Source organism: Pelophylax lessonae (genome assembly GCF_965119305.1).
Source record: "Pelophylax lessonae genome assembly, chromosome: 10".
NCBI classification, from domain to species: domain Eukaryota; kingdom Metazoa; phylum Chordata; class Amphibia; order Anura; family Ranidae; genus Pelophylax; species Pelophylax lessonae.
The window spans coordinates 141,205,881-141,231,910 of NC_138777.1; the positions used below are offsets into that span (position 1 = coordinate 141,205,881).

A 26,030-nucleotide genomic window follows, 5' to 3' on the forward strand; every position below is an offset into this window, starting at 1 on the left:
TGTGGATGCAGTGTTCAGAAACTCGGAAGTTCGGGAGTCTGGAGCTGGTGTCGGTTTCCATGGTGAGGCTCCAATTAACATTCTCTGCATAGTAAACTAGGTGAAGGCGCCTAGTACCCAACTCCAAAAAGTACTAAATAAAAATCCTTAAAAAACTTCTGCCCCTTTAAATGTGAAAAACACATAAATCATGAAAAAAAATATGTTGAAAGTACTGCGCTGTTTGCTAAATTGTGCATCCGTAAATCTGCAAAAATTCCAACTGGAAATGCAGTGATATGTGCCAATCTCTTATGGACTAACTCTCCACAGAAGTACATATGATATATGCGACACCTATGAGTGTAGCTAAAAAGTGTCAACGTGCATATATTTCATAAATGACAATAGAAATAATACATGTGCAAAACACTGTGCATACTAAAAAGTGCTTAAGTGCATAAATATATAGATACATTTATAATGGATGAAAACACTCCATGAATTATAGAGATACAGGTAAGTGGTCTGCCCAACACCGTGAATGAAGAGTCAAAACCTTTATCCACATTTGAATGCTCACCAGATGGTCCCAGGTCACTGGGACCTATATCGCCTTTCCAGATCACTGGAAATCAAATCTTTTTCAATTAAACAGTAGTCTTTATTAAAAAAAGTAATGAACACTTGAACAAGGAACGTGAGTGCTTACAGAAAAGAAAACAATATACATAATACACCACATCTCTAGCGTACATCAGTGTGAAACCAGCGTCAGCAGGTAAGAAGCGCAGCACAATGACATGTCTACGACGTGAGGGCAGGAGATATGAGCACCAATCGTCCAGGAATAGGGACCAATACCAGTCTCGGACAAGAGATAGATCATGGCCTCAGAGGGCCTCAAGATGTAGTAACTGGTGACAGACGGTAGGAAATGCACAATACAGGCAATACAGGTCGTAGGCAATGTAGACAATTTACGCAACCTAGACACACGTCTCCGGGGTCTGGACCCACCTATCCCAAATCTTATTATACTTAGTAATGACCAAGCAAGAGGAAGGTGGAGGATCCTAAAGAACGATTTCAGGGACTTAGGGAATAGATTGAGGAATAGGACCTCCAAGGTGGTTTTCTCTGAAATACTTCCGGTACCTCAAGCCTAACCAGAGAAGCAGAAGGAGATTAGGGAACTTAACAAGTGGCTGAGGAACTGGTGTAGGAAGGAGGGGTTTGGGTTCCTGGAGAACTGGGCTGACTTCTCAGTCGGCTACCGGCTCTTTAGTAAGGATGGGCTGCACCTTAATGGGGATGGTACAGCTCTTTTAGGGAGAAAGATGGCCACCAAGTTGGAGGGGCTTTTAAACTAGGAGACAGGGGGAGGGCTCAGAAGTAGAGTCAGTCAGGAGGGAGCAAAGGACAGAAGGCAGTATTAGAGTCAGCAGCGACAGTAGTTCCATAACGTCAATTGGGGGGTCTGTGCGGGAAAACCTCAGATCAAACAGGAATAAGAATAATCACTATTCACTATCCACTTCCACAAAACTAAGAGGGTTATATGCAAATGCCAGGAGCCTAGCAAATAAAATTGATGAGTTGGAAATGTTAGTACATGAGGAGGACATAGACCTTGTGGGAATAACGGAAACCTGGTTCGACCCCTTACATGACTGGCTGGCCAATATCCAAGGGTATTCGGTGTACCGGAAGGACAGGGTAGGAAAAAGAGGGGGAGGGGCATGTCTCTATGTCAAGAATAATGTAAGGGTGATAGAGAGGAGTGATATTATGGAAGGGATGTGTATGGAGTTAGAATCCGTGTGGGTAGAACTCCATAGGGAAGAAGTAAAGGGAAAAGGAATTGTGGGGGTTTGCTATAGGCCACCCAACCAAAGGGAGGAGGTAGAGCTGGAATTTATATCACTGTTGGGTAAAGTGGCAAAACTGGGATCAGTCATCATATTGGGGGACTTCAATTATCCCGACTGGGAAGAGGGGACTACACACTCGCAGAAGGCCCCTCTCTTCATGGAAACCTTACAGGACAACTACATGTCTCAGTTGGTGGATTCTCCTACTAGAGAAAATGTAGTGCTGGATCTATTGATCACTAATGACCCAGACCTAATCTCGGAGGTAGGAGTCCAGGACAACCTGGGTTCTAGCAATCACAGGATGATCACATTTAGCGTAAATAACAATATAACAAGGCAAGAGGGGAACATAAGAACCCTAAACTTCAGAAGGGCAAACTTTACCAAATTGTGCTCAATGATGGAAAGGGTAAACTGGGACCAAACCTTAGGAACACTGACCACAGAGGAAAAATGGGAATGCTTTAGGAACATATTAAACAAATGCATCTCGCAGTGCATTCCTATGGGAAATAAATTTAGAAGAGACAAAGCCAAACCTGGCTGGCTAAACCGTAATGTTAAAAAACTTATTAGGGGTAAAAAAAATGGCCTTCAAGAAATATAAATTAGAGGGCACAGTATCGGCTTTCGAGCAATACAAGGAGGCAAATAAGAAAAGTAAATACAAAATCAAAATGGCTAAAATCCACTTTAAGAGACAAATAGCGGAGGATAGTAAAAAGAATCCAAAGAAATTCTTTAAATATATCAACAGCAAAAAAACTAGGGCAGAGCATATTGCACACATAATTAACGATGATGGGGGGATGGTTACAGAGGACACTGAAAAAGCAACCGTGCTGAATGCTTTTTTCTCCTCAGTCTTTACACAGGAAAAGGAGGGGTACACTGATCATGACTGTATGCTTAGTAGTAATACACAGGACTTGCCGCTATGGCTAGCAGAGGGTGAAATCAGGGAAAGGCTGGATAAAATTAACACAAATAAATAACCAGGCCCAGATGGCGTACATCCTAGAGTACTCAAAGAACTTAGTAAGACTATATCTAGACCACTGTTCCTGATCTTTGCTGACAGTATTATGACAGGAAATGTACCAGGGGATTGGAGGAAAGCTAACGTGATACCGATATTCAAAAAAGGGCAGTGGCATGTCCTGGGAAATTATAGGCCTGTCAGTCTGACATCGATAGTATGTAAACTTCTGGAGGGGATGATAAGGGACTATATCGTAGAGTTTGCTAAAGACAACAACATCATCAGCAGTAATCTGCACAGGTTTACAAATGGGCGTTCTTGTCAAACCAATCTCTTAACATTCTACGAGGAGGTGAGCTGTGAGCTAGATAGGGGGAGATCAGTGGATGTGGTGTACCTGGATTTCGCTAAGGCATTTGATACAGTTCCCCACAAGCCCTTAATTTATAAAATAAGGTCTGCAGGCATCGACCGCGAGGTTTGCTCTTGGATACGGAACTGGCTAAAAGGGCTTGTCCAAAGGGTGGTAGTAAATAGCGCATACTCAGACTGGTCTGAGGTGGTAAGTGGGGTCCCCCCAAGGCTCAGTCCTGGGACCAACCCTGTTCAATTTATTCATAAACAGCATTGAGGACGGGATCAGTAGTTCTATATCAGTTTTTGCAGATGACACAAAATTGGCCAGGGCAATAACTGCACGGCATGAAGCAGATATCCTACAGAATAACCTGGACAAAATAACAGAGTGGGTAACGACATGGCAAATGAGGTTTAATGTGGAGAAGTGTAAGGTTTTGCACTTGGGGACTAAAAACATAAAAGCACAATACACTTTAGGGGGAGAACCTTTGGGGGAATCAAAAATGGGGAAAGATCTGGGATTCTTGGTAGAGGATAGACTAAGCAATAGCATGCAATGTCAAGCGGCAGCTGCCAAAGCCGGCAGAATATTAGCATGCATAAAGAAGGGGATGTATTCCAGAGATAAAACTATAATCCTACCACCTTATAAAACTCTGGTCCGACCGCATCTGGAGTATTCTGTCCAGTTCTGGTCGCCAGTCCTCAGGAGGGATGTGTTGGAGCTGGAGAGAGTCCAGAGAAGGGGATTGGAGGACCTTAATTATGAAGAGCATCTGCAATCGCTTGATTTATTCTCCCTGGAGAAGAGACGCCTGAGAGGGGACATGATAGCAATGTATAAATACCTCAATGGTGATCTCAGCATAGAAAAAAAGCTATTCAGTAGGAAGGATTGCATGAGGACTCGATGGCATACAATGCGATTAGAGTAGAAGAGTTTTAACCTCAGGCAATGCAGGGGGTTCTTTACTGTTAGGGCTACAGGATTGTGGAATTCTCTACCACAAAAGGTGGTTTCTGTGGGAAGTATTTATTATTATTTATTTAAGGTACTTATATAGCGCTGCCGATTTACGCAGCGCTTTACATATACATTGTACACTCACATCAGTCCCTGCCATCAAGGAGCTTACAATCTAAGGTCCCTAACTCACATACATACACAGTAGGGCCAGTTTTTTTATACAGGATCCAATTAACCTACCAGCATGTCTTTGGAGTGTGGGAGGAAACTGGAGTACCCGGAGGAAACCCACACAGGCACAGGGAGAACATGCAAACTCCAGGCAGGTAGTGTCGTGGTTGGGATTCAAACCAGCGACCCTCTTGCTGCTAGGTGAAAGAGCTAACCACTACACCACTGTGCCGCCCATTGCTTTCAAAAGACTATTGGACGTACATCTCAATGATCAGAACATTCAGGGGTATGAGAGATGATTACGGCCACACACACCTACACAGGTTGAACTGGATGGACTATTGTCTTTATTCAACCTCAAATACTATGTAACTCCACAGAACAACAGTCGAGTTCCTTCCTTTTGTAAGATCTATTAAAGGTGCTGCTAGACTGGCAAAGTTGGGAATCAACCTCCTGTAATACCCCATAATGCCAAGGAAGGAACGCACCTGCTTTTTTGTGAGTGGGCGGGGCCACTTCTGGATGGCCTCTACTTCGACAATTGAAGGTGGTACCAGCGGACTACGAAAATGGGGTGTTGGCGTGGCTCTTTGACAGGTGGGGCAGGATTTACAGTAGTTCTTAATTTCCCGACATACTCCGGGCCAATAAAAACGCTGCAAAATCCATTCCTGAGTTTTAGCCGAGCCAAGGTGACCCCCAATACATGACCATGAGCTAAATGTAGCATTTTAGCCCTAAAAGTTTTGGGTCCCACCAATTGTTCCAACACTTCATCATTGACTTTGGTTACCCTGTACAACAAGTCATGATTCACAGCAAAATGGGGGAACTGTGTATCCGCCCCAGGTTGCTGTGGCTCACCATTTAATACTGTGGCCTGTTCCCTGGCAGGGATCAAAGTAGGGTCCCTCAACTAAGCACTAAGGAAATCTTCCCAGGAGGCCCAGAGATCTGACAATTCTGGCTCAGAGGAGGTACCCTGCACTTCCAACCACGCTAATACCTCCAGAGGACTGGGCTCACTTTCTGCAGTTTCACCCACCTGGTACTTTTGATCAGTATCAAAATTCTGCAACACAGTATTATCTACAACCTCTGTGGGTTCTTGCTTTTGGGGGAAAACCCCTGAACCTTTGAGCTTGTGCTCATACAAGTCCCAAAATATGGGGCAGTCTCGTCCGATTAGTAAGTCATGAGGCAATCCTGGGACCACTCCTACTTTTAGTGTAGCAGTTCCAACAGATGTACACAGGGTCACACAGGCTACCGGATAGTCCTTCACTTCACCATGCACACAGATGACCCCGACCTGTTCCCCTGACACCCGGGTTTTCTGTAACCTGTCCGCACGGAGCAGTGTGACAACACTCCCAGATTCAAGGAGCGCTACCACCTCTTGTCCATTGACCTGCACCACACACTCATGTGGATTCAGGCTGGTTGCAGCGCACACTGCAAAGGCATACATGGAGCGACGACGACTCATGTCGCACTCCATTGGTTCATCTTGTCTCGGGCACTGGGCCGCCAGATAACCCAGTTGATGGCAGGACCAGCAGCGAACCTCACAGGGTTCCCCCTGCCGGCTCTCCAGAAGCTTTGGTACTGGGGAGATCCTGGAAGTTGTGTTATGCACTTGAGCAGACACCCTGTGGTCAACGGGTGCCATCGTGGTGTTAGAATGCACTTTGTTAGTTTGGTTAAGCTCTCTGGTGATATAGGGACTCCCATGGAAATTTTCAGCACAGCTGTAGCGCTCAACAGCAGCAGCCATCTCATCCAGGGACTGAGGCTCGGACTAAGCCACCCATCGGTGGAGCTCCCTAGGCAGCCCATGCAGGAACCGATCCAGTGTGACTCTTTCGAGGATCTGAGTGGGTGTCTTCTCTTCAGGTTTCAGGCAGTCTTGGAACAAATGCATCAAGTGGTATAGCTGCGCACGGGCAGGCTCTGCTCTGTCAAAGCGCCAGTCAAGAACTCGGCTTGCCCTTAAATCGACAGTCACTCCCAGCCTTGCTAGGATTTCTGCTTTCAGCAGCTTATAGTCCCGTGCTGATTCCAGGGCCAATTCACAGTATGCCTGTTGGGGATCTGCAGTCAGGAATGGAGCCAGCACATCAGCCCAGTCTTTCTCAGGCAGACCTTCCCTTGCTGCACTCCGTTCAAACATTGCTAGGTATGATTCCACATTGTCTGTGCCTGTCATCTTTTGCAGAGTCTGCTGCACTGCCCTCCGTGGGTCACCTTTCACCATTTCAGCCTGCTGGGTTACTGCTCTCTGTAAACCTCCTATCTGTTCCATCAGCAAACAGTTTGTCTCCTGCTGTGCAGCATTAGATGCCATTAACAGCTTTAGGAATTCCTCCACTGCCTTTTCAGAAGTTTTCACAGGCTGTACAGCTTTAATCCAGGACATAGGATTGGCTTGCACCCCTCAAACTGCCCAAAGCATTCCTCCACCAATTGTACGGGATCAGAGGGGTGAACAGCCGGCTCAGAGACAGTCCAGTGAAATATGCTTTTATTCAGCAAAAAGGCAAAACAAGTAAAAGAAAGTCAGTCTTGTCTTGCAACACAAATCCACAGCAGGGTAAAGCACAGTCTTTGTAGCAAACATGCTTTAAAGGCAACTTTTAAACAGCTCTTAACCAGAGCTACAGTCTCTCATCAGGCTTGGCTCACCCAGTACAGGTCACAGACAACAATGGTGCTTCCCTCTCAGCATACTGGTGTCTCTTCACTCCTGGCAAACAGCTCCTAGCAATCAGCTCCTCACACAGCTCCCAGCACAGCACCTCTGATACTTTCAGATCAGGTGCTTAACCACTTGCCGACCGGTCACTTTGACCGTACTGCGGCAAAGTGGCTTGATATCGTCCAGCGACGTAGACCTACGTCGCTGGACTCCTCCCCTTGTGGGCGGCGCGCGAGTCGGACCAGGGAAGGAGCGGCGGTGATCACCGCCGCTCTTCCCCGATCGTCGGGGATCGAGTGTGGAGATCCGCCCACTTGTGTAAACAAAGCGGGCGGAACTCCTAAGTGACAGGCAGGGACAGATTGCAGGATTCAGCATAGCTGAACCTGCGATCTGTGTCTGTGTCACACAGTCCCCTCCCCCCACACACATTAGTAAGCACCAGGCATACATTAACCCCTTGATCACCAATAAAAGTTAACCCCCTCCCTGCCAGTGTTATTTTTACAGTTAACAGTGCATATGTATAGGACTGATTACTGTAGTAATGTCACTGGTACCCCCAAAAGTGTCAAAAATGTCAGTCAAGGGTCCGATCTGTCCGCCGCAATGTCGCAGTCCCGCAAAAAAATCGCAGATCGCCGCCATTACTAGTTAAAAAAAAACACAATAAAAATTACATAAATTTACCGTAGTTAGTAGCTGCGATAACTTTTGCGCAAACCAATCAAAATACGCTTATTGGGATTTTTTTTTACCAAAAATATGTAGCAGAAAACAAATTGGCCTAAAATGTTAAAAAATTTTGATTTTTACATTTTTTGGGGGGGGAATTTCATATAAAAAAATGTGAAAAATATTGTTATTTTTTCAAAATTGTCGCTCTTTTTTTGTTTATAGCGCAAAAAGTAAAAATCGCACAGGTGATCAAATACCACCAAAAGAAAGCTCTATTTGTGGGGAAAAAAAGGACATAAATTTAATTTGGGTTGAGCATCGCACGACCGCGCAATTGTCCGTTAAAGTAACGCAGGCCTGGTCAGGAATGGGGTAAAATCTTCCGGTCTTAAAGTGGTTAAAAATACGCTCATTAAGAATTTTTTTGTCAAAGACATGTAGCTAAATACATTTTGGCCTAAATATATGACAAAAATTGAATATATTGGATATTTTTTAACTTTCAAAGTAGAAAAATAGTTATTTTTTCAAAATTGTCGCTTTTTTTTTATTAATATCGCAAAAAATGAAAATTGCACAGGTGATCAAATACCACCAAAAGAAAGCTCTGTTTGTGGAAAAAAAAGGACGTAAATTTTGTTTGGGTATGGCGTTGCATGACCGCGCAATTGTCAGTTAAAGTCGCACAGTGCCGAATCGCAAAAAGTGGCCTGAACGTACAGCAGGAAAATCCTCCGGTGGTAAAGTGGTTAATAAACAGGTCTCAAAGGGAAGTACCTGCCCTCTATAATTAACCCTCTCTTCAGCCTGTCCCAGGATGACTCTCTACAATATATATATAGGCCACTTGAGTATATATTAGGCAATTCAGTATCTATTGGTCAGTTCATTATATATCAGCAGTGCAGTATACATATATATTATATATTTATCAACCAGTACTAACCCCCCCCCCCCCCCCCCAAAAAAAAAAAAAAAAAAAATCACAACATGTCTGAAAGGCCGACAAGGAGAGGCAGACACTCACAGGCCATTAAAAGAGGGCAAGCAGCCTCTGTGTCCACAGTGAAAAGTGGTGGTCACAGACATGGTGCACCCTCTGCAGGCTGAATGCTGTGATTTTGGTTCCCAGGTTGATGAAGGGAATAATTTGAGCCTAGAGAGAGGGGATGACAATGACGGATAAGAAACTAGCAGCCATGTTACCACAGCTGCAGCATACTGCCAAGTTTGCTCCAGTGACGAGGAGGGAGGGGATGATGAGGTCACTGACTGTACTTGAGTGCCTGAGAGAATAGAGGAGGAGGAAGAGGCACAACTCCAACGAGGCAGGATGTGCTCCAGGGGCCACCATAGGAGTAGCCAACCTATTGCATCCCACCACAAAGCTCCACAGGTGCAGGGTGCTGCAAACTCCCCACGGACTTCCAAAAGTTCATTAGTGTGGGCTTTTTTCAACACATGTGCAGTAGACCACAGCGTTGCTGTTTGCAATATCTGTCTAAAAGCGGATCAAGCATGGCCAGAACACCTGCCGCTTTGGCACCACATGCTTGACAAGACATATGACGACCTGCCATGCAGTCCCTTGACAACGGCACCTGAAAGAGCCACAAGATAAAAACAAGCATACTTCACCTTGCTCCTCATCTGGGATCTCTAACCCTACTATACCTCATGATTTCTCAAAAACCTGCATTGAAAGGGATGATGGTATAGCAATGAGTACCACAGATACTTGCACCCAATCTGCTAGCAGTACACCACCGCTTGATTTGACCAGCAGGCAAATTTCACTACCCCAGTTGCTGAACCATAGAAAAAATACTGTCCCATCCATTCACATGTTCAGCGTCCTAATGCTAGCTTGGCCAAATTGCAAGCACTACAATTGCTGCCTTTTCATCTGGTAGACTCTGCTCCCTTTTCGTGAATTTGTGTAATGTGCTGTACCAAAGTGGCAGGTTCCAAAAAGACATTTTTTTTTCACGTAAGGCCATTCCGGCTCTCTACCATCATTTGGAAGGTAGTGTTTTGGCCTCCTTAAACAGAGCAGTCAGCAGGAAGGTTCACATTACTGCTGACTCTTGGTCCAGCAGGCATGGACAGGGACGTTACATTTCCTTCACGGCGCACTGGGTAACTCTGCTGGCAACTGGGAAGGATGCAGGACAGGGTTCAGTGCTGCAGCTTGTTTTGCACCACGCCTCCAAAATGCTGGTGCTGATTCTGCCACATCTGGCTACTACCAGAGGCGTAACTAGAATCTTCAGGGCCCTGATGCAAGAAACCATGAAGGGCCCCTCAGACCCCTGGCCAGGGCCCTTACCTTCAAGCCCAGGGCTCTTCCCACTAATCCTGGGGCTCTTTGCACTAGTTGCATGGCCTTTTTTAACGGTCCCGCAGCAGGATTCTTTCACAAGTTCTGCAGTGGGCCCCCTTCCTGCAATCTTGTGGGCCCCCTTCCTGCAATCTTGGGGCCTCCCCACAGTGGTGCAATGCCAGGGTCCGGTCGCAAGTGTGACCCTTGCGATCCTGGAAGTTCACCCACTGGTTTGCTACCGGGCCCCCTGGAGCATGGGGCCCGGTAGCGATTGCAACCCCTGCAACCCCTGTAGTTACGCCCCTGGCTACTACACCTCCTCCTCTTCTTCTTCCTCTATGTCCTCTACTGCTGAATTGTCCTCTGAAGCAGCAGTGTTCCCTAAGCGTTCAAGGGGCTACGCAAGCAGTCATGCTAAAAGATGCCATGCAGTGTATCAGTTGGTCTGTCTAGGGGATAGGAGTCACACCGGGGCAGGGATTCTGTCAGTTCTGCAGGGACAGGCTCAGAGATGGTTGACGCCATGACAGCTTGGGCCAGGAGTGGTTGTATGCGACAATGGCACCAACCTTCTCTCCGCCCTCCAACAGAGACACTTGACACATGTTCCATGCTTGGCACATGTCCTGAATTTGTTGGTGCAGCGTTTCTTGAACAGATACCCAGGCTTACAAGATCTCCTGAGGCAGGCCAGAAATGTCTGTGGCAATTTCCGGCGTTCATACAATGCCAGTACCCGGCTATCTGACATTCAACGGGAATTCAACCTGCCCACCAACCGCCTCTTTTGGGATATGCCCACCAGGTGGAACTCAACATTTATATTGCTTCAGCGGCTGCACACGCAGCAGAGGGCCATCAATGAGCATCTGTGCAAGTATGGCACAAGGACAGGTTCAGGGGAGCTTGGCTTTTTTTTTTTGCCATGCCAGTGGCTTTTGATAAAGGATGCATGCACTGTCCTGTCAACATTTGAGGAGCCCACAAGGATGGTGAGCCGGGACGATGCATGCATCAGTGACACTATCCCTCTAGTCTACCTGCTGGAGCACACGCTTTGTGGAATCATGGACAGGGCACTTGAGACAGAACAGTGGGAGGAAGAGGAGGACTTCCTTTCCTCACAAGGCACCCTTTATGCAGATATAATTCCTGCAGGGACACAAAACACACAGGAGGAAGAGGAGGATTGTGGCAGCATGGATATAGAGGATAGGATACAGCAGTCTTCAAGAGATGGTTTTCATTCCTGAGAAACCCTAGGAGTTGTAGGTGGTTGGGGAGAGGTTGCTCCTGACAATGTTATCCTTAGCGACCCAGAGGACTCAGAAGCTAATGCCTCCTCAAACTTACGTTGCATGGGCTCCCTGATTCTGCAAAGCCTGAAAAAGGACCAGAGGATTTGTGCTATCAAGGAGAGGGATAATTACTGCTTGGCAACCCTTCTTGATCCACGTTACAAGGGTAAAGTTGCAGAGCTCACCCTGCCTTCGCAGAGGGAGCAGAAGATGAAACATCTTGAGGACGCCTTTCCAGACACTGGGAGGTTAACATTCTCTGGACGTGTTTCTGAGGCATTGTTCAGCCAAAGAGGAGCGGTGGAGAAGGCAGCCGGCTAATCGATGCCTTTAAACAGTTCTTTAGTCCTCAGCACCCAGGGCTGTTAGGTTTAAGCAACCATCGGCAGCATCTCCATCATATGGTGCATGATTATCTAGGGGCAAGAGCAGACTTGGAGACCTTTCCAACTGAGCATTCACTGGGTTATTGGGTCTTGAGGATGGACCACTGGCCAGATCTTGCTCAATATGCAATGGAGCAAATGGCCTGTCCTGCTTCCAGCCTGCTTTCCGAACGGACATTCAGTGCTGCTGGAGGTTTTGTGATGGATAAAAGAGTGTGTCTATCCACAGACTCGGTTGACCAGCTGACTTTTATCAAAATGAATCAGTCCTGGATCGACAGCAGCTATCAAGCCCCTGATGCTGATGTAACTGATTGAATTTGCTAGGGGTCTGCCACCCCTTGAAGACTGCATATGCTGCCTATCCTATTCCTCAACCTTGATTCTGCTAGCTTCCAACAATGTTTTTGGTTTAGGTCACCAACACCCAAGGCATAATTTTTCTGCACTTGTATGACAGGTGCTGTGACGTGAGTCACTTTGGTTGGGGGGGCTTGTGGAACCCCAATTGCTTTAGGGAGATTGGGAGACTCCTTGTCCCGCATCCCCAGTCCCTCTTATGTGTAAATCACCCTGTGTCTATAAGGGGCACAGGGTGACCAAAAACCCCAGTCAGGCCGGCTCTGCACTAATCAGACTCTTGCTAGTGGGGGAGGGGGCTTGTTGTTGTTGAATACCTGCATTCCATTGTTATTATGGGATGGGTATGTTGAGTGGATTGACTAAAGGGGAGGGGTTGTCCCAGAAGTGTTCATCTCCATGTGCTTTGTGTTTGAATAAACGGTTTGATTCTGGATGACTCCAAAGCTTGTACTGTCGAGTTCTTGGGTTAACCTTAGCCAGATTCACGGATCCCGTGTTCCAGAGCTTTAGGAAGCAGGTTACTGGCGGAGATATCCAGTCGGTGGTGTCCGGATTCCGTCACATTGGTGGCAAGCGGTGGGATGCTTCCTGCAGTCTGGGACATCCAAACCTCCACCGGGATCCAAGATCGGGATAGCAGACTTTGGTCGACCCAACAGAGATATGGACCTGGCATCAGAGCTCGAGGGGGTGCTGCGGATCGCCCTTTCAGTATACCCCAGGACGGTGTCTGTGGATCAATACCTGGAGCTCAGGCAGCAGATTCGGGTGGGGCTCTGGAGTGGCGCCCTCCAGCTTGCTGGTATATACCAGGGCAAATGCTTTCCAACCCCAGGGGAACGGGCCAGTGTTCAACGGAAGTTGCGTATGGCATTCCTGGGAGAGCGGCCCCAGGAGCAATGGGTATCTGAGTTGGACAGGCTGGTCCAGCAGGAGATAGAGCTGGACAATCAATATCGGGCTCTGCAATGGCACGCAGAGCAGAAATATTTAGGAGAGACTTCAGAATGCTCTCCAGAGGGATATGACTTTGGTGGCCCTGGATTGCTGTGGGAGAGCCTTACAGATGCTTTTGTGTTTGGTGACGAAGGGGAACCTACCCTTGAGGACCTGCGAGAATACAGAGAGGCTATGCTCCGTCTCACAGGGGTCTCAGAGCTTGAACCTGATCTAGAACACTTGCTAAGGAAAGAACAGCATCTGGAAAGGGCATACAGGAAACTGCTAGGACACGTTCAGCAGCATGCCTATGAGTCGGCAGTGGAAACTCCGGAGATTCCCAAAGCTGAAGTGCTGACAACAGGGCAGAACTCTGCTAGCCTCTGCCCAGCACCAGTAACATCTTTTGGATTCCACAGACAGAAGATGGTGAATCCTGATCCCCAGACACCACCAGAGACTGGAGATTTAATAGACTTTTCTATTGAGGAGGAACATCCCAGTGAGCCTCCTGCAGAAGAGCTGACTTCAGAGCATGGTGCTGTGGACCCTTGCATACAACAATCGGTGGCCCTGAAAGATTTGTGCAAGGTCACCAATGTTTCACTTTACTTCCCAGTGGAACAGCTGGAAGCTGGGCAGAATGCTACTGCCCTCTGCCCACAACAATCACCTTTGCAGGAGCTCCAGGGTGAGAATGCAATCGGCACCTCACAACTGCAGCTTGAGCTGATATAAGTAGATGGGACTTCGGTATTCACTGACAGCAATCAAGCAGAAGAGCTGGCAACAGGGCAGAGTGCTGCTGGCCTCTGCCCCCAACTAATAGAAAATGGATTCCCTGTGGTAGTGGATGGGACTTCGGTTTCCACTTACACAACCCCAGAAAAAGGTCTGGCATTGGGACAGGAAGATGTCAGCCTTGTACATGCACTGGGGGATTTCCATACAGAAAAAATATATGAGACTACTGTCTCCACCTGGATACCCCAGGGATGCTGGGTAGTCAGCCCAGATCCCCAACAGCATGATGGAGTGATCCCAGTCACCCTGTCTTCTCTCCAGTGGCTAAATGGACTCCAGGGAGAAGGACCAGTCCACACTTCTCCCCAGCAGGGGTTATGTTCTACAAGAGAGGCAGAGGCAGAGGTTGGCTGGGTGAGTAACGATCTGTTCTGGACAATTTGTTTGGGGTACTGTGTGGGTGCAGACATTGGGGGACTGGAACTACGGACTAACTTCAAAGTCAACCCGTTTGGGGTCTCCTTCTGTGTTAGTCTCCTGCCGAAAGGGGAGATATGTGACGTGAGTCACTTTGGTTGGGGGGCTTGTGGAACCCCAATTGCTTTAGGGAGGTTGGGAGACTCCTTGTCCCGCATCCCCAGTCCCTCTTATGTGTAAATCACCCTGTGTCTATAAGGGGCACAGGGTGACCAAAAACCCCAGTTAGGCCGGCTCTGCACTAATCAGACTCTTGCTAGTGGGGGTGGGGGCTTGTTGTTTTTGAATACCTGCATTCCATTGTTATATTGTTATTATGGGATGGGTATGTTGAGTGGATTGACTAAGGGGGAGGGGTTGTCCCAGAAGTGTTCATCTTCATGTGCTTTGTGTTTGAATAAACAGTTTGAATCTGGTTGACTCCAAAGCTTGTACTGTCGAGTTCTTGGGGTAACTATAGCCAGATTCACGGATCCCGTGTTCCAGAGCTTTAGGAAGCAGGTTACTGGCGGAGATACCCAGTCGGTGGTGTCCGGATTCCGTCACAGGTGCATACAATTTAAATTTTGTATGTCATTTTTAAACAGCAGGCCCTGACCCTGTGCCCTGCACCAAGAAAGAGTAACTGCGATGGGTTATGGTGTTCAGGCACCAACACAAAAAGTCTAATTTTTCTGCACCTGTATGACAAGTTCATGCGATTTCAATTTCGTATCTAATTTCTAACAGCAGGGCCCGTTCCTGTGCCCAGCAAGAGTAACTGCGAGGGGTTGTGGTGTTCAGGCACCAACACACCAACAACCAAGGCCCAATTTGCTGCACCTGTATGACAACTTCATGCGATTTCAAATTCGTATGGAATTTATACCAGCAGGGCCCGTTCCTGTGCACAGCAAGAGCAACTGCGAGGTGTTTTGGTGTTCAGGCACCACCAACACCAAAGGCCCAATTTCAGCTTCAGTTTTGCCGATACTAACCTTCCAGGTCTCCATCGCTCCAGCAGGTTTCCATAGCAGACACCCAACCTTGGCTTGGTCAGATGACAGCACAGCGCCCCCACTAGATCACTGATAAGAACAGATACTACACTTGATCTTAGCCAATTTCAAATTTGTATGGAATTTTTACCAGCAGGGCCCGTTCCTGCGCCCAGCAAGAATAACTGCGAGGGGTTGTGGTGTTCAGGCACCACCAACAACCAAAGGCCCAATTTTTCTGTGACCTCTATGACAAGTTCATGCGATTTCAATTTTATATCTAATTTCTAACGGCAGAGCCTGTCCCTGTGCCCAGCATGAGTAACTGTGAGGGCTTGTGTGTTCAGGCACCACCAACAACCAAAGCCCAATTTTTCTGCATCTATATGACAAGTTCATGCGATTTAAATTTCGTATCTAATTTCTAACGGCAGGGCCTGTCCCTGTGCTCAGCAAGAGTAACTGTGAGGGGTTACAGTGTTCAGGCACCACTTTCAAATTTGTATGGAATTCTTACCAACAGGTCCCGTTCCTGAACCCAGCAAGAGTAACTGTGAGGGGTAACGGTGTTCAGGCACCACCAAAGGCCCAATTTTTCTCCACCTCTATGACAAGTACATGCGATTTCAAATTTGTATGGAATTCTTACATTCCGTTCCTGTGCCCTGCAAGAGTAACTGCGAGGGGTTGCGGTGTTCAGGCACCACCAACAACCAAGGCCCAATTTTTCTGGACCTGTATGACAAGTAAATGCGATTTCAAATTTGTATGGAATTTTTACCAGCAGGGTCCATTCCTGTGCCCAGCAAGAGTAACTGTGAGAGGTTACGGTTTTCAGGCACCACCAACACCAAAGGCCCAATATTTCTGCACGTGTATGACAAGTACATGCGATTTGAAATTTTGTATGTATATTTGTATTTGTATATTTTGTATGTATATTTGTATATTTTCCTTTACAAATGCCAGTATTGCTGCAGCAGTCTAAATGCATCGTACAGATGTGCTACTTTACAGGCACATTAAGGGGACCCCCCAGGCACAATATTTAAAGGAATTTTTCATTTTTTGTAGTTTCACGTTAAGCATCATTAAAGTCAGTAAATCACTGCTCCTTTAAAAACGATTGTTTTTTAAAAAGTTTTTTTCATTGCTACAGTGCCTTGCGAAAGTATTTGGCCCCCTTGAACTTTGCAACCTTTTGCCACATTTCAGGCTTCCAACATAAAGATATAAAACTGTAATGTTTTGTGAAGAATTTACAAGTGGGACACAATCATGAAGTGGAACGAAATTTATTGGATAATTCAAACTTTGTTAACAAATAAAAAACTGAAAACTGGGCGGGCGAAATTTTTCAGCCCCTTTTCTTTCAGTGCAGCAAACTCTCTCTCCATAAGTTCAGTGAGGATCTCTGAATGATCCAATGTTGACCTAAATGACTAATGATGATAAATAGAATCCACCTGTGTGTAATCAAGTCTCTGTATAAATGCACCTGCACTGTGATAGTCTCAGAGGTCTGTTTAAAGCGCAGAGAGCATCATGAAGAACAAGGAACACACCAGGCAGCTACGAGATACTGTTGTGGAGAAGTTTAAAGCCGGATTTGGATACAAAAAGATTTCCCAAGCTTTAAACATCCCAAGGAGCACTGTGCAAGGGATAATATTGAAATGGAAGGAGTATCAGACCACTGCAAATCTACGAAGACCTGGCCGTCCCTCTAAACTTTCAGCTCATACAAGGAGAAGACTGATCAGAGATGCAGCCAATAGGCCCATGATCACTCTGGATGAACTGCAGAGATCTACAGCTGAGGTGGGAGACTCTGTGCATAGGACAACAATCAGTCGTATACTGCCCAAATCTGGCCTTTATGGAAGAGTGGCAAGAAGAAAGCCATTTCTTAGAGATATCCATAAAAAGTGTCGTTTAAAGTTTGCCACAAGCCACCTGGTAGACACACCAAATATGTGGAAGAAGGTGCTCTGGTCAGATGAAACCAAAATCAAACTTTTTGGAAACAATGCAAAACGTTATGTTTGGCATAAAAGCAACATAGCTCATTACCCTGAACACACCATCCCCACTGTCAAACATGGTGGTGGCAGCGGAAGATGGTTAAAATTAATGGGAAGATGGATGGAGCCAAATACAGGACCATTCTGGAAGAAAACCTGATGGAGTCTGCAAAAGACCTGAGACTGGGACAGAGATTTGTCTTCCAACAAGACAATGATCCAAAACATAAAGCAAAATCTACAATGGAATGGTTCACAAATAAACATATCCAAGTGTTAGAATGGCCAAGTCAAAGTCCAGACCTGAATGCAATCGAGAATCTGTGGAAAGAACTGAAAACTGCTGTTCACAAATGCTCTCCATCCAAACTCACTGATCTCGAGCTGTTTTGCAAGGAGGAATGGGCAAAAATTTCAGTCTCTCGATGTGCAAAACTGATAGAGACATACCCCAAGCGACTTACAGCTGTCATCGCAGCAAAAGGTGGCGCTACAAAGTATTAACTTAAGGGGGCTGAATAATTTTGCACGCCCAATTTTTTAGTTTTTTATTTGTTAAAAAAGTTTGAAATATCCAATAAATTTCATTCCACTTCATGATTGTGTCCCACTTGTTGATTCTTCACAAAAAATTACAGTTTTATATCTTTATGTTTGAAGCCTGAAATGTGGCAAAAGGTCACAAAGTTCAAGGGGGCCAAATACTTTCGCAAAGCACTGTACATGTTCCCCAGGTCAGTATCCAGACCTCCATACACTTTAGAAGTCCAAGTAAGCAGCGCTGAATGATAAGTATAATCAGAATCAGTCCCAATCTGATAGGTAGATTCCGTTACCAAGAAAGTGAATACTGAAGCCACACGTCACCCGAATCTGTGTGTAATGAGAGGCTGCCTACCAGACCTCCAATGCTTTGGAGCATGTCCCAGATGGAGGGACACAAAGACAACCAGCTGCTTCAGGCTGACTCCCAAATTGATAGGTAATTCCTCACACACAGCTCCCAAGCAATGATTGATAATCAGCATTCAAGGGTGTAGAGTAACAATCAAAAAGGACAGATCCTGCACATGCTGATATACAACAAGTACAAAGAGGAGTACTTCACCAGCCCATGGCGCTGTCCATGTGTTCACCTCCTTTGTTTGTATGTTTTTTAGCTGAAATGTCCCGGTTGCTGCTGCTCCTCTCTCACTCCACGGGGGGGGGGGGGGGGGGGGGGCGGATCAAAACAATTCAAATCTGTAAAGAAAAGCGCACGCAACCTCGGGCAATAACGCTTTAATAAAGGACAACAACACAGTACATTGGAATTGCACTCACACTTTTCCTTTAAGACAATCGCTTTACAGCATTCCAACAGGAGCTACTCGCTCCTCCCGTCCCTCCAGATGGTGACTCTGCGGTCTCCTCATTCGCGGCTGCCGCCGCTGTATCCCCTCTCTCCTTCACTTCCTGTGTTGCCTGGTCACCGGATGCCGGTTCTAGTGCGCCTGCGCACTATACCAACGTAATCTACGGCGCCTCAGGAGAGCCTCAGCCAAAGCCGGAGCCACAAGTTGTACGGAGCTGCGAGGTGGGAGATTCAAGACACGGGTGCACTGCCTCTGCTGTTACTACGGACAACGCTTTCGGAGGCGGAGCCTCCTTCCTCAGGTCCCACCTTGCTTCCTGCTAACGCCCCTCCCTATATACCCGGTATACCATCGGCCCTAATTATTTAATTGTGTATTCTTAAAGGGGCCAGTAACCAATAATCCTTATCCACCTTATATATATATATATGAGAAATATAAACAACTGCCGTGTAGTATATTTGGTTGGCCTATATGGAGTAGTATCCTCATATACTAATTGATATTTGCATATGTGCCATATGGAATTCAATCTTATCTTACTGAATTCTAATGAGACTAGTATTTTTATATATTTATTATGTGTATTATCCTGACTTATGAAATTATCCTGGTAGATGGATGAGAGATAATGTGGAATTAATATGATCCGTCGACTATTGGTATTAGGAAATGCTGATGTAGCTTAGAGTCTTATATACATATATACTTTTAGGATACGTTTATGTATTTTTAGCAGGAGACAACCATTGCTATGTAGGGAATGTGATATCCAAACATGTATCTATAATAGCTCTGGTTAATATCTGCGCTGGTATTAAATTGTATTTTAAATTTTAAATTGTATCTTAAACTGTATTTTTAATATATGTTTTTTAATATATGTTTTTTAAAAGTGGATAGCCCCTTGCTTCTCCCGTCCCAGCCAAGGTGGATAAGGATTATTGGTTACTGGCCCCTTTAAGAATACACAATTAAATAATTAGGGCCGATGGTATACCGGGTATATAGGGAGGGGCGTTAGCAGGAAGCAAGGTGGGACCTGAGGAAGGAGGCTCCGCCTCCGAAACGCGTTGTCCGTAGTAACAGCAGAGGCAGTGCACCCGTGTCTTGAATCTCCCACCTCGCAGCTCCGTACAACTTGTGGCTCCGGCTTTGGCTAAGGTTCTCCTGAGGCGCCGTAAATTACGTTGGTATAGTGCGCAGGCGCACTAGAACCGGCATCCGGTGACCAGGCAACACAGGAAGTGAAGGAGAGCGGGGATACAGCGGCGGCAGCCGCGAATGAGGAGACCGCAGAGTCACCATCTGGAGGGACGGGAGGAGCGAGTAGCTCCTGTTGGAATGCTGTAAAGCGATTGTCTTAAAGGAAAAGTGTGAGTGCAATTCCAATGTACTGTGTTGTTGTCCTTTATTAAAGCGTTATTGCCCGAGGTTGCGTGCGCTTTTCTTTACAGATTTGAAGGGTGTAGAGTACCATCATATGTGAGACATAAAAGATCCAGACATAGTGAAGCCCCGTATGCAAGCAGGATATACTTTTATTGTGAAAATATACTCACAAACAGGCGATAAAATAAGGCAGTAAAATCAAATAGATCATCTGTTGACCGCCGCGGCTTGAGAGAGTACCAGTGTTATGTCCAGCCTGCATACTAGATGTTCACCTGACTCCTTTAGCCATTGCATCCCGGTGTGGTTCATGCGCTGCCTTCCTCATGTACTTTTGTCCGTATCAGCACTCTTTCTTTGCTCATTGGCTAGCAGCAGAACAACCGCTGGGGAGCCTCACAGGCTTACTTCTATCCCTCTACCCTACAGGCACCCCAGGAGAGCCTGGTTTGTGAGTATTGCTTTTTCTCATTACACACAGAATCGGGTGATGTGCGGCTTCAGTATTCACTTTCTTGGTGACGGAATCTACCTATCAGATTGGAACTGATTCGGATTATACTCATCACTCAGCGCTGCTTACTTGGACTTTTATTCACTTTTTCTGCCATCAACAGAATTTAGCTAGCTGCTTGAGAGATTTTATGTCTATGATATAGCATGAATATTATTTGTGTTTTTATATTTATTGCCCCATACACTTTAGTTGGGCAATAACTTGCATTAAAGCCTTTAAAATGAGGATTTTTGATGTTCGAGTCCCATAGACTTCAATGGAGTTTGTTTGTTCGAACAAACTTTTCCCCTGTTTGCGGTGTTCTGGTGCGAACTGAATAGGGGGGTGTTCAGCGTATCACTAAAAGAGAACAGCCACAATCTTTTTGTTAGTCGTAGAGCCCACTACGTAGTAGTTTCTATTTCACTCTAAAAAAAGAAACTGGCATGGGTGGCACAGGTCTAAAACTGGTCTTTCTGCTTAGTTGATGTGGTGCATGCTACTCCAGTTTTCTGGCTTTGTTGTTTCTTTGGATAGTCAATGAAAAAATAATGACATGATCATTATTAGAAGTTGGATCTAAAACCTATAGTTGATGTCAAGGATGAAGATATTTTTTTAAGTCAGTGAGGGAAATTATACTGTAACAAAAACTGACAGGTCATATAATAATTTGAAATAGGACAACATGCATAATTCTGAATAGATAAAGACACTTACTTTTCAAACTTGACAGGTAATTGTGTTGCATCAACAATTTCTTCATGATTATAATCATCAACCTCTAAAGTCGAATGGCTTATAATATTTAAGGATTCTCTCCTGGCCTCTTGAGATAATGTGCAGCTTTCATAAAATGTAGTCATTCCAAATATTTCACTATATTTAAAAAAAAAAAAAACATATTGATCATATATGGGGTCTTAATTAAAGTACTGTACTTACACTTAGACTTAAATATGAGACAACCTTTAAAGTGGGCCTAAACTCTTATATTCTATGCTGATAGTGAAAAGGTATTCTAAAATGTATGAGTCAAAACACGATGCGCTGGGGTACTGATTTTTCCTAACTGAATAATCAGAAGCTTTAATGTAAGGGCCCAAATTAAACTACCAAAGCTGAACAAAAGTAGCATGTCAGTAACTGAAAAAATTCTGGCCTATTAGCCTAGTACAACGACATTAGGTAAACAGAGATCAGTACCAGAAAATAAATACTGTTTACTTGTTGTGAAAAATACATTGCTATAATATATCCAGAAAAAACTTTATTAACCACTTGCCACCAAATCACGTACCTGTACATCACAGGGAAACCCGATCAACCAGCAGGCACGTGCGCCGGATGGCCAGAGACCTGAACAAAGCCGGAATCAGCTTTGATCGGGTCTCGGATATGGCAACCTGGCAGTGACGTCAAAACATCAGTTCTAGTTTACTCGCGAAACAACTGCCCCAGTTTTCAAAAATGGAAAATATTCAAAAAATTCTTATAGACCCCAGATCCCTCTATAAAGAGTACCTGTCACTGCTTATTACGGTCCCAAGCGATGTTTTTTTTTTTTATCAAGAAGAACTTTATTAAACAATCACATATAAAACATAACAGTGACAGAGTACGAGGCCGGCACACCCCCTCATTGCTTACAAATAATACAAATGTCAATTCCCTCTAACACCTAATCAGCAATTGTACATAATACCAATAATTAACAACTCCCTTTTTTCCTCATCTAATGACAACCCACAGTGTCGAGACCTACCAGTCCTCATCTACCATACTGGTCATCAACATCCTCTTTCGCTAGGATTTCTCCAGCATTTACCTACCACTCGCCAGCAGCCTATCCAGTACCAGGTCCATCAGTGCCAACCCCGGCACAGCTAGCCAGGGGGCCCACAGTTCGTCAACTTTGCCCAGATTTCCCCTATGCTGATGAATATACTTCTCCAACCTAATCGTTTCCCCCACCTGAGTGATCCATTCCTTGACCGTCGGAGGGTTTGGAGAGATCCAGTGTCTCAAGATCAGCTTCCGGGCTTGAAACAATGCCCGCAGAATGGCCTGTTTGGTGATCTCAGGAACCTGTACCTCCCTCAAAATACCCAACAAACAGAGTTTAGGGTCCTCCTGCAATGTAATTCTAAACACCCTCGACAATGTACAAAGCACCTCCCTCCAATACATATGAAGCTTCGGGCAACTCCGCAATAGATGTATCAAATCTCCATGGTCCCTCAGACATCTAGAATAAACGAAACAAGGGCGCCAGGTAAGAGTAGTGTTTAAATTAAGAACAAATTTATTGCAATGCACTTACATTTAAAAGAATCAACATCAGCATTCAGATGAAAAGCATGGATCCCCAACGATAGGTGCCGAGGGGTGGTTGGAACGCAAGCACCCAGCCACAGGTGTGTTCACAGATCCAGGGATGGAGGATGGGGAGTGGATGATCCGGAGATCCCGAGGGAAGGGGATCTCGTTATGCCTCCTCCTCCTGGGGACATCCGTGGCGCACAGCCGCAGGCTGGATGCAGCGTCACAAGACACTGCCGGTTCCTCCACGGAAGCCGGCAGGAGACAGCTGAGACTGTGGAGAGGACGGGCCGCAACGTCGTTGCAGAGGATCAACCTCCTTCGTCAGCTGAGTGCAGTTAAAGCTCATCCCTGAGTCCCCATTGGCTGGCACCTGAGACCTGGTCCTCTGCATTCACCCAAACCATCTACTAATAGATTACTTGCCTGAATCCATTGTCATCTGGTAAGGAGATTTAATACAGGTGGTGGTGTCACGGGTTTGGCACTTATTAGGATCTCTTTTGGATTACATAAGTCTCCATATTACCATTTTCCGGTAAGTGTAAGATTCTGGTACCTTTGGTACCCTTATTGCCCATTTTCCTTTTCATATTGCGTCCCACCTTTTTAGTTAGGTGGAACGCATATACCTTTAAGCCGTATGACATCATCACTGAGCGCCGCTCTGAGCGGCTATTTCAATCGCCGGCTTTCTCTCTCAGGTTGTTCGTTCAAACCGCATGCTTACAAGCCTTGTCTTATGCTGCCGGAGCCTCCAGCTATTCTCTTTACCTGGAACAGACCGGAACCTCGATACTGATCCCGTATCTCGCTACCGGATCACTCCCTCACTACCGGACCCCTCTACTTACTAACCTTACTAGTGATAAGTACCCCACAGGGAATTCCTCCATAACAAACTTACACTATCTACTTCTGCACATTAAGGACTGTTACTATCTATGCATTACTAATTCTATCATCTGCACTGTTACATAGATTGCTAGCTCTTGAGTCTACTACCATCTATCCTTGCACTGGGTTAGTCTCTCCTGTATATCATCTGCTGTCCTTACCATACATGATTACTAACCTATCTGCATCCTACCTATTACCGTCTACTACTCTCCTGAACATTACTGTCAAATGCTTATCATTTCTATCACTGCTCACCCCTGTCCCTTCAGCACATCACCTCTATACTGTCATATACATCCTATCACTCCAGGAACATCTTATTGAGTGTGTGTATATCTGTATGCTGAAGCAGGCGGGTCCACAGTGATGAGTCTGGAGAGTTGGATCTGGTAATTCAACACATCTCTACATGACTACTGAGTGGAGATTCTGCAGCTGCAAATCCAGCTTACTATAAAAACGCAGGAGCGTTACAGATTGAACGAACCTAAAAAATGGATTCAGCAGAATTACCCACTCAAGTGATACAATTAACACAAAAAGTAAATGCATTAATACTTGCTCTTACTGAAGTAAAAGATGAAAATCAGACTCTGAGACAGCAGATAACCCGTCTTTCACAGCTTACTGCTGCTCAGCCCCCTGAACCTAAAATAAACCCTCCTCTAGTGTTTACAGGTGATCGGAAAAAATTTTGTGAATTCAAAAACGCATGTCAATTGCTTTTTTTGCTAAAACCTCGTACTTACCCTACTGATCAAATTAAAGTCTGTACCACTATCTCATATTTAACGGGTGATCCACGGGCCTGGGCAGGCTTTCTCTTTGAGAAAGATGATCCTCTTCTCAACTCCTATCCCTTATTTCTAGCGGAACTCGCTAGCTTATTTGAAGACCCCTATAGGCAGAGTACTGCTGATATCCAATTGAGGGCTTTAAAACAAGGAAGGAGACCTGTTGAAGACTTTGTAGCAGAGTTCAAAAGATGGACCCTTGATTCAGGGTGGAAATGCATCTCTGCGAACTCAGTTCAGGCTCGGGTTGTCAGAAGCCGTTAAAGACGAGCTCGCCCGAGCGGATTTACCTGGCACTTTAGATGCTTTAATACAACTTAGTATCAACATCGACAGGGGACTGCGAGAAAGAAAGGCTGAGAAAATGGGAATGCCATTGTCCAGTCCTTCTCGGATTTCGGCCGTTGACCCTACTCCTATGGAGGTAGGAACCATACGCCCACCTTTATCGACCACTGAACGAGCCAGGAGAAAATCCAGAAATCTCTGCATGTACTGCGCATCCCCGGATCATTTGATAAGCGGCTGTCCCCTTGTCCGCAAAAAAGAGGGTGAGTGTTCACATGTCTTACTAGGGGGATTAACGACTTCCTTTTCTAATCCCAACCTCTTTGTTCATTTGACATTGCAGTGGGACCAGACTAGCATCACCACCAAGGCTATGATCGACACAGGATCTTGTGGGAACTATATCGATACACGTTTTGTTACTTTAAATAAAATACCTATTATTTCAAAACCTAAACCTGTCTCTGTTAGTTTCATTAACGGTATTCCGTTATCTTCTGGTCCAATCACCAATCAGACACAAGCACTCCTTGTCACTGCTAACGAGTCTCATATGGAGACCACCACTTTTGATGTACTACCTTCACCACATTTTCCCATTATTTTGGGACTTCCCTGGTTACACATACATCAACCAACCATAGATTGGAAAACACGGACTCTAACCTTCCCTTCTCACTATTGCGAGATCACGTGTAACCTCCCATCTTATGGAAAGATCCTGTCTGTGGTGTCAGATGAGATTACACCACTATGCTATCAGGATCTGTCCGAAGTCTTCCTTGAGAAAAATGCTCAAGTGTTGCCTCCCCATAGGGACTATGATTGTTCTATCGATCTACTCCCTAATAGCAAATTGCCTTTCGGCCATGTTTATCCTCTTTCACAAGATGAACTTTCTCATCTCAAGGAATACTTGGATGAGAATTTGGCGAAAGGGTTCATCAGACCCTCTACTTCTTCCACAGCTGCAGGACTTTTCTTTGTCCGCAATAAGGATTCAAGTCTTAGGCCTATTATTGACTATAGGCAACTATAACCATTACGATAAAGGATCATTATCCTTTACCGCTCATTCCTGAACTCATTGAACAAGTGCTTGGGGCTACTTACTTTTCTAAATTGGACCTAAAAGGGGCATACAACCTAATCCGAATCCGTGACGGAGATGAGTGGAAGACAGCATTCAGAACCAGATACGGATTATTCGAATATCTTGTGATGCCTTTCGGGT

The 26,030-nt window shown here is 45.5% G+C and overlaps 1 protein-coding gene across 5 annotated transcripts in view; it reads right to left on the reverse strand.

Annotated features, from left to right (window-relative positions):
* The window catches only part of DUS2 (dihydrouridine synthase 2), a 1,337,959-nt gene that overhangs the window by 103,587 nt on the left and 1,208,342 nt on the right, over nt 1-26,030 (reverse strand). For all 5 annotated transcript variants that reach the window (XM_082270346.1, XM_082270343.1, XM_082270344.1 and 2 more), the window contains one exon: nt 21,213-21,371. In XM_082270346.1, the coding sequence (XP_082126472.1) occupies nt 21,213-21,371 (159 nt within the window). The remainder of the gene's footprint in view (nt 1-21,212; nt 21,372-26,030) is intronic.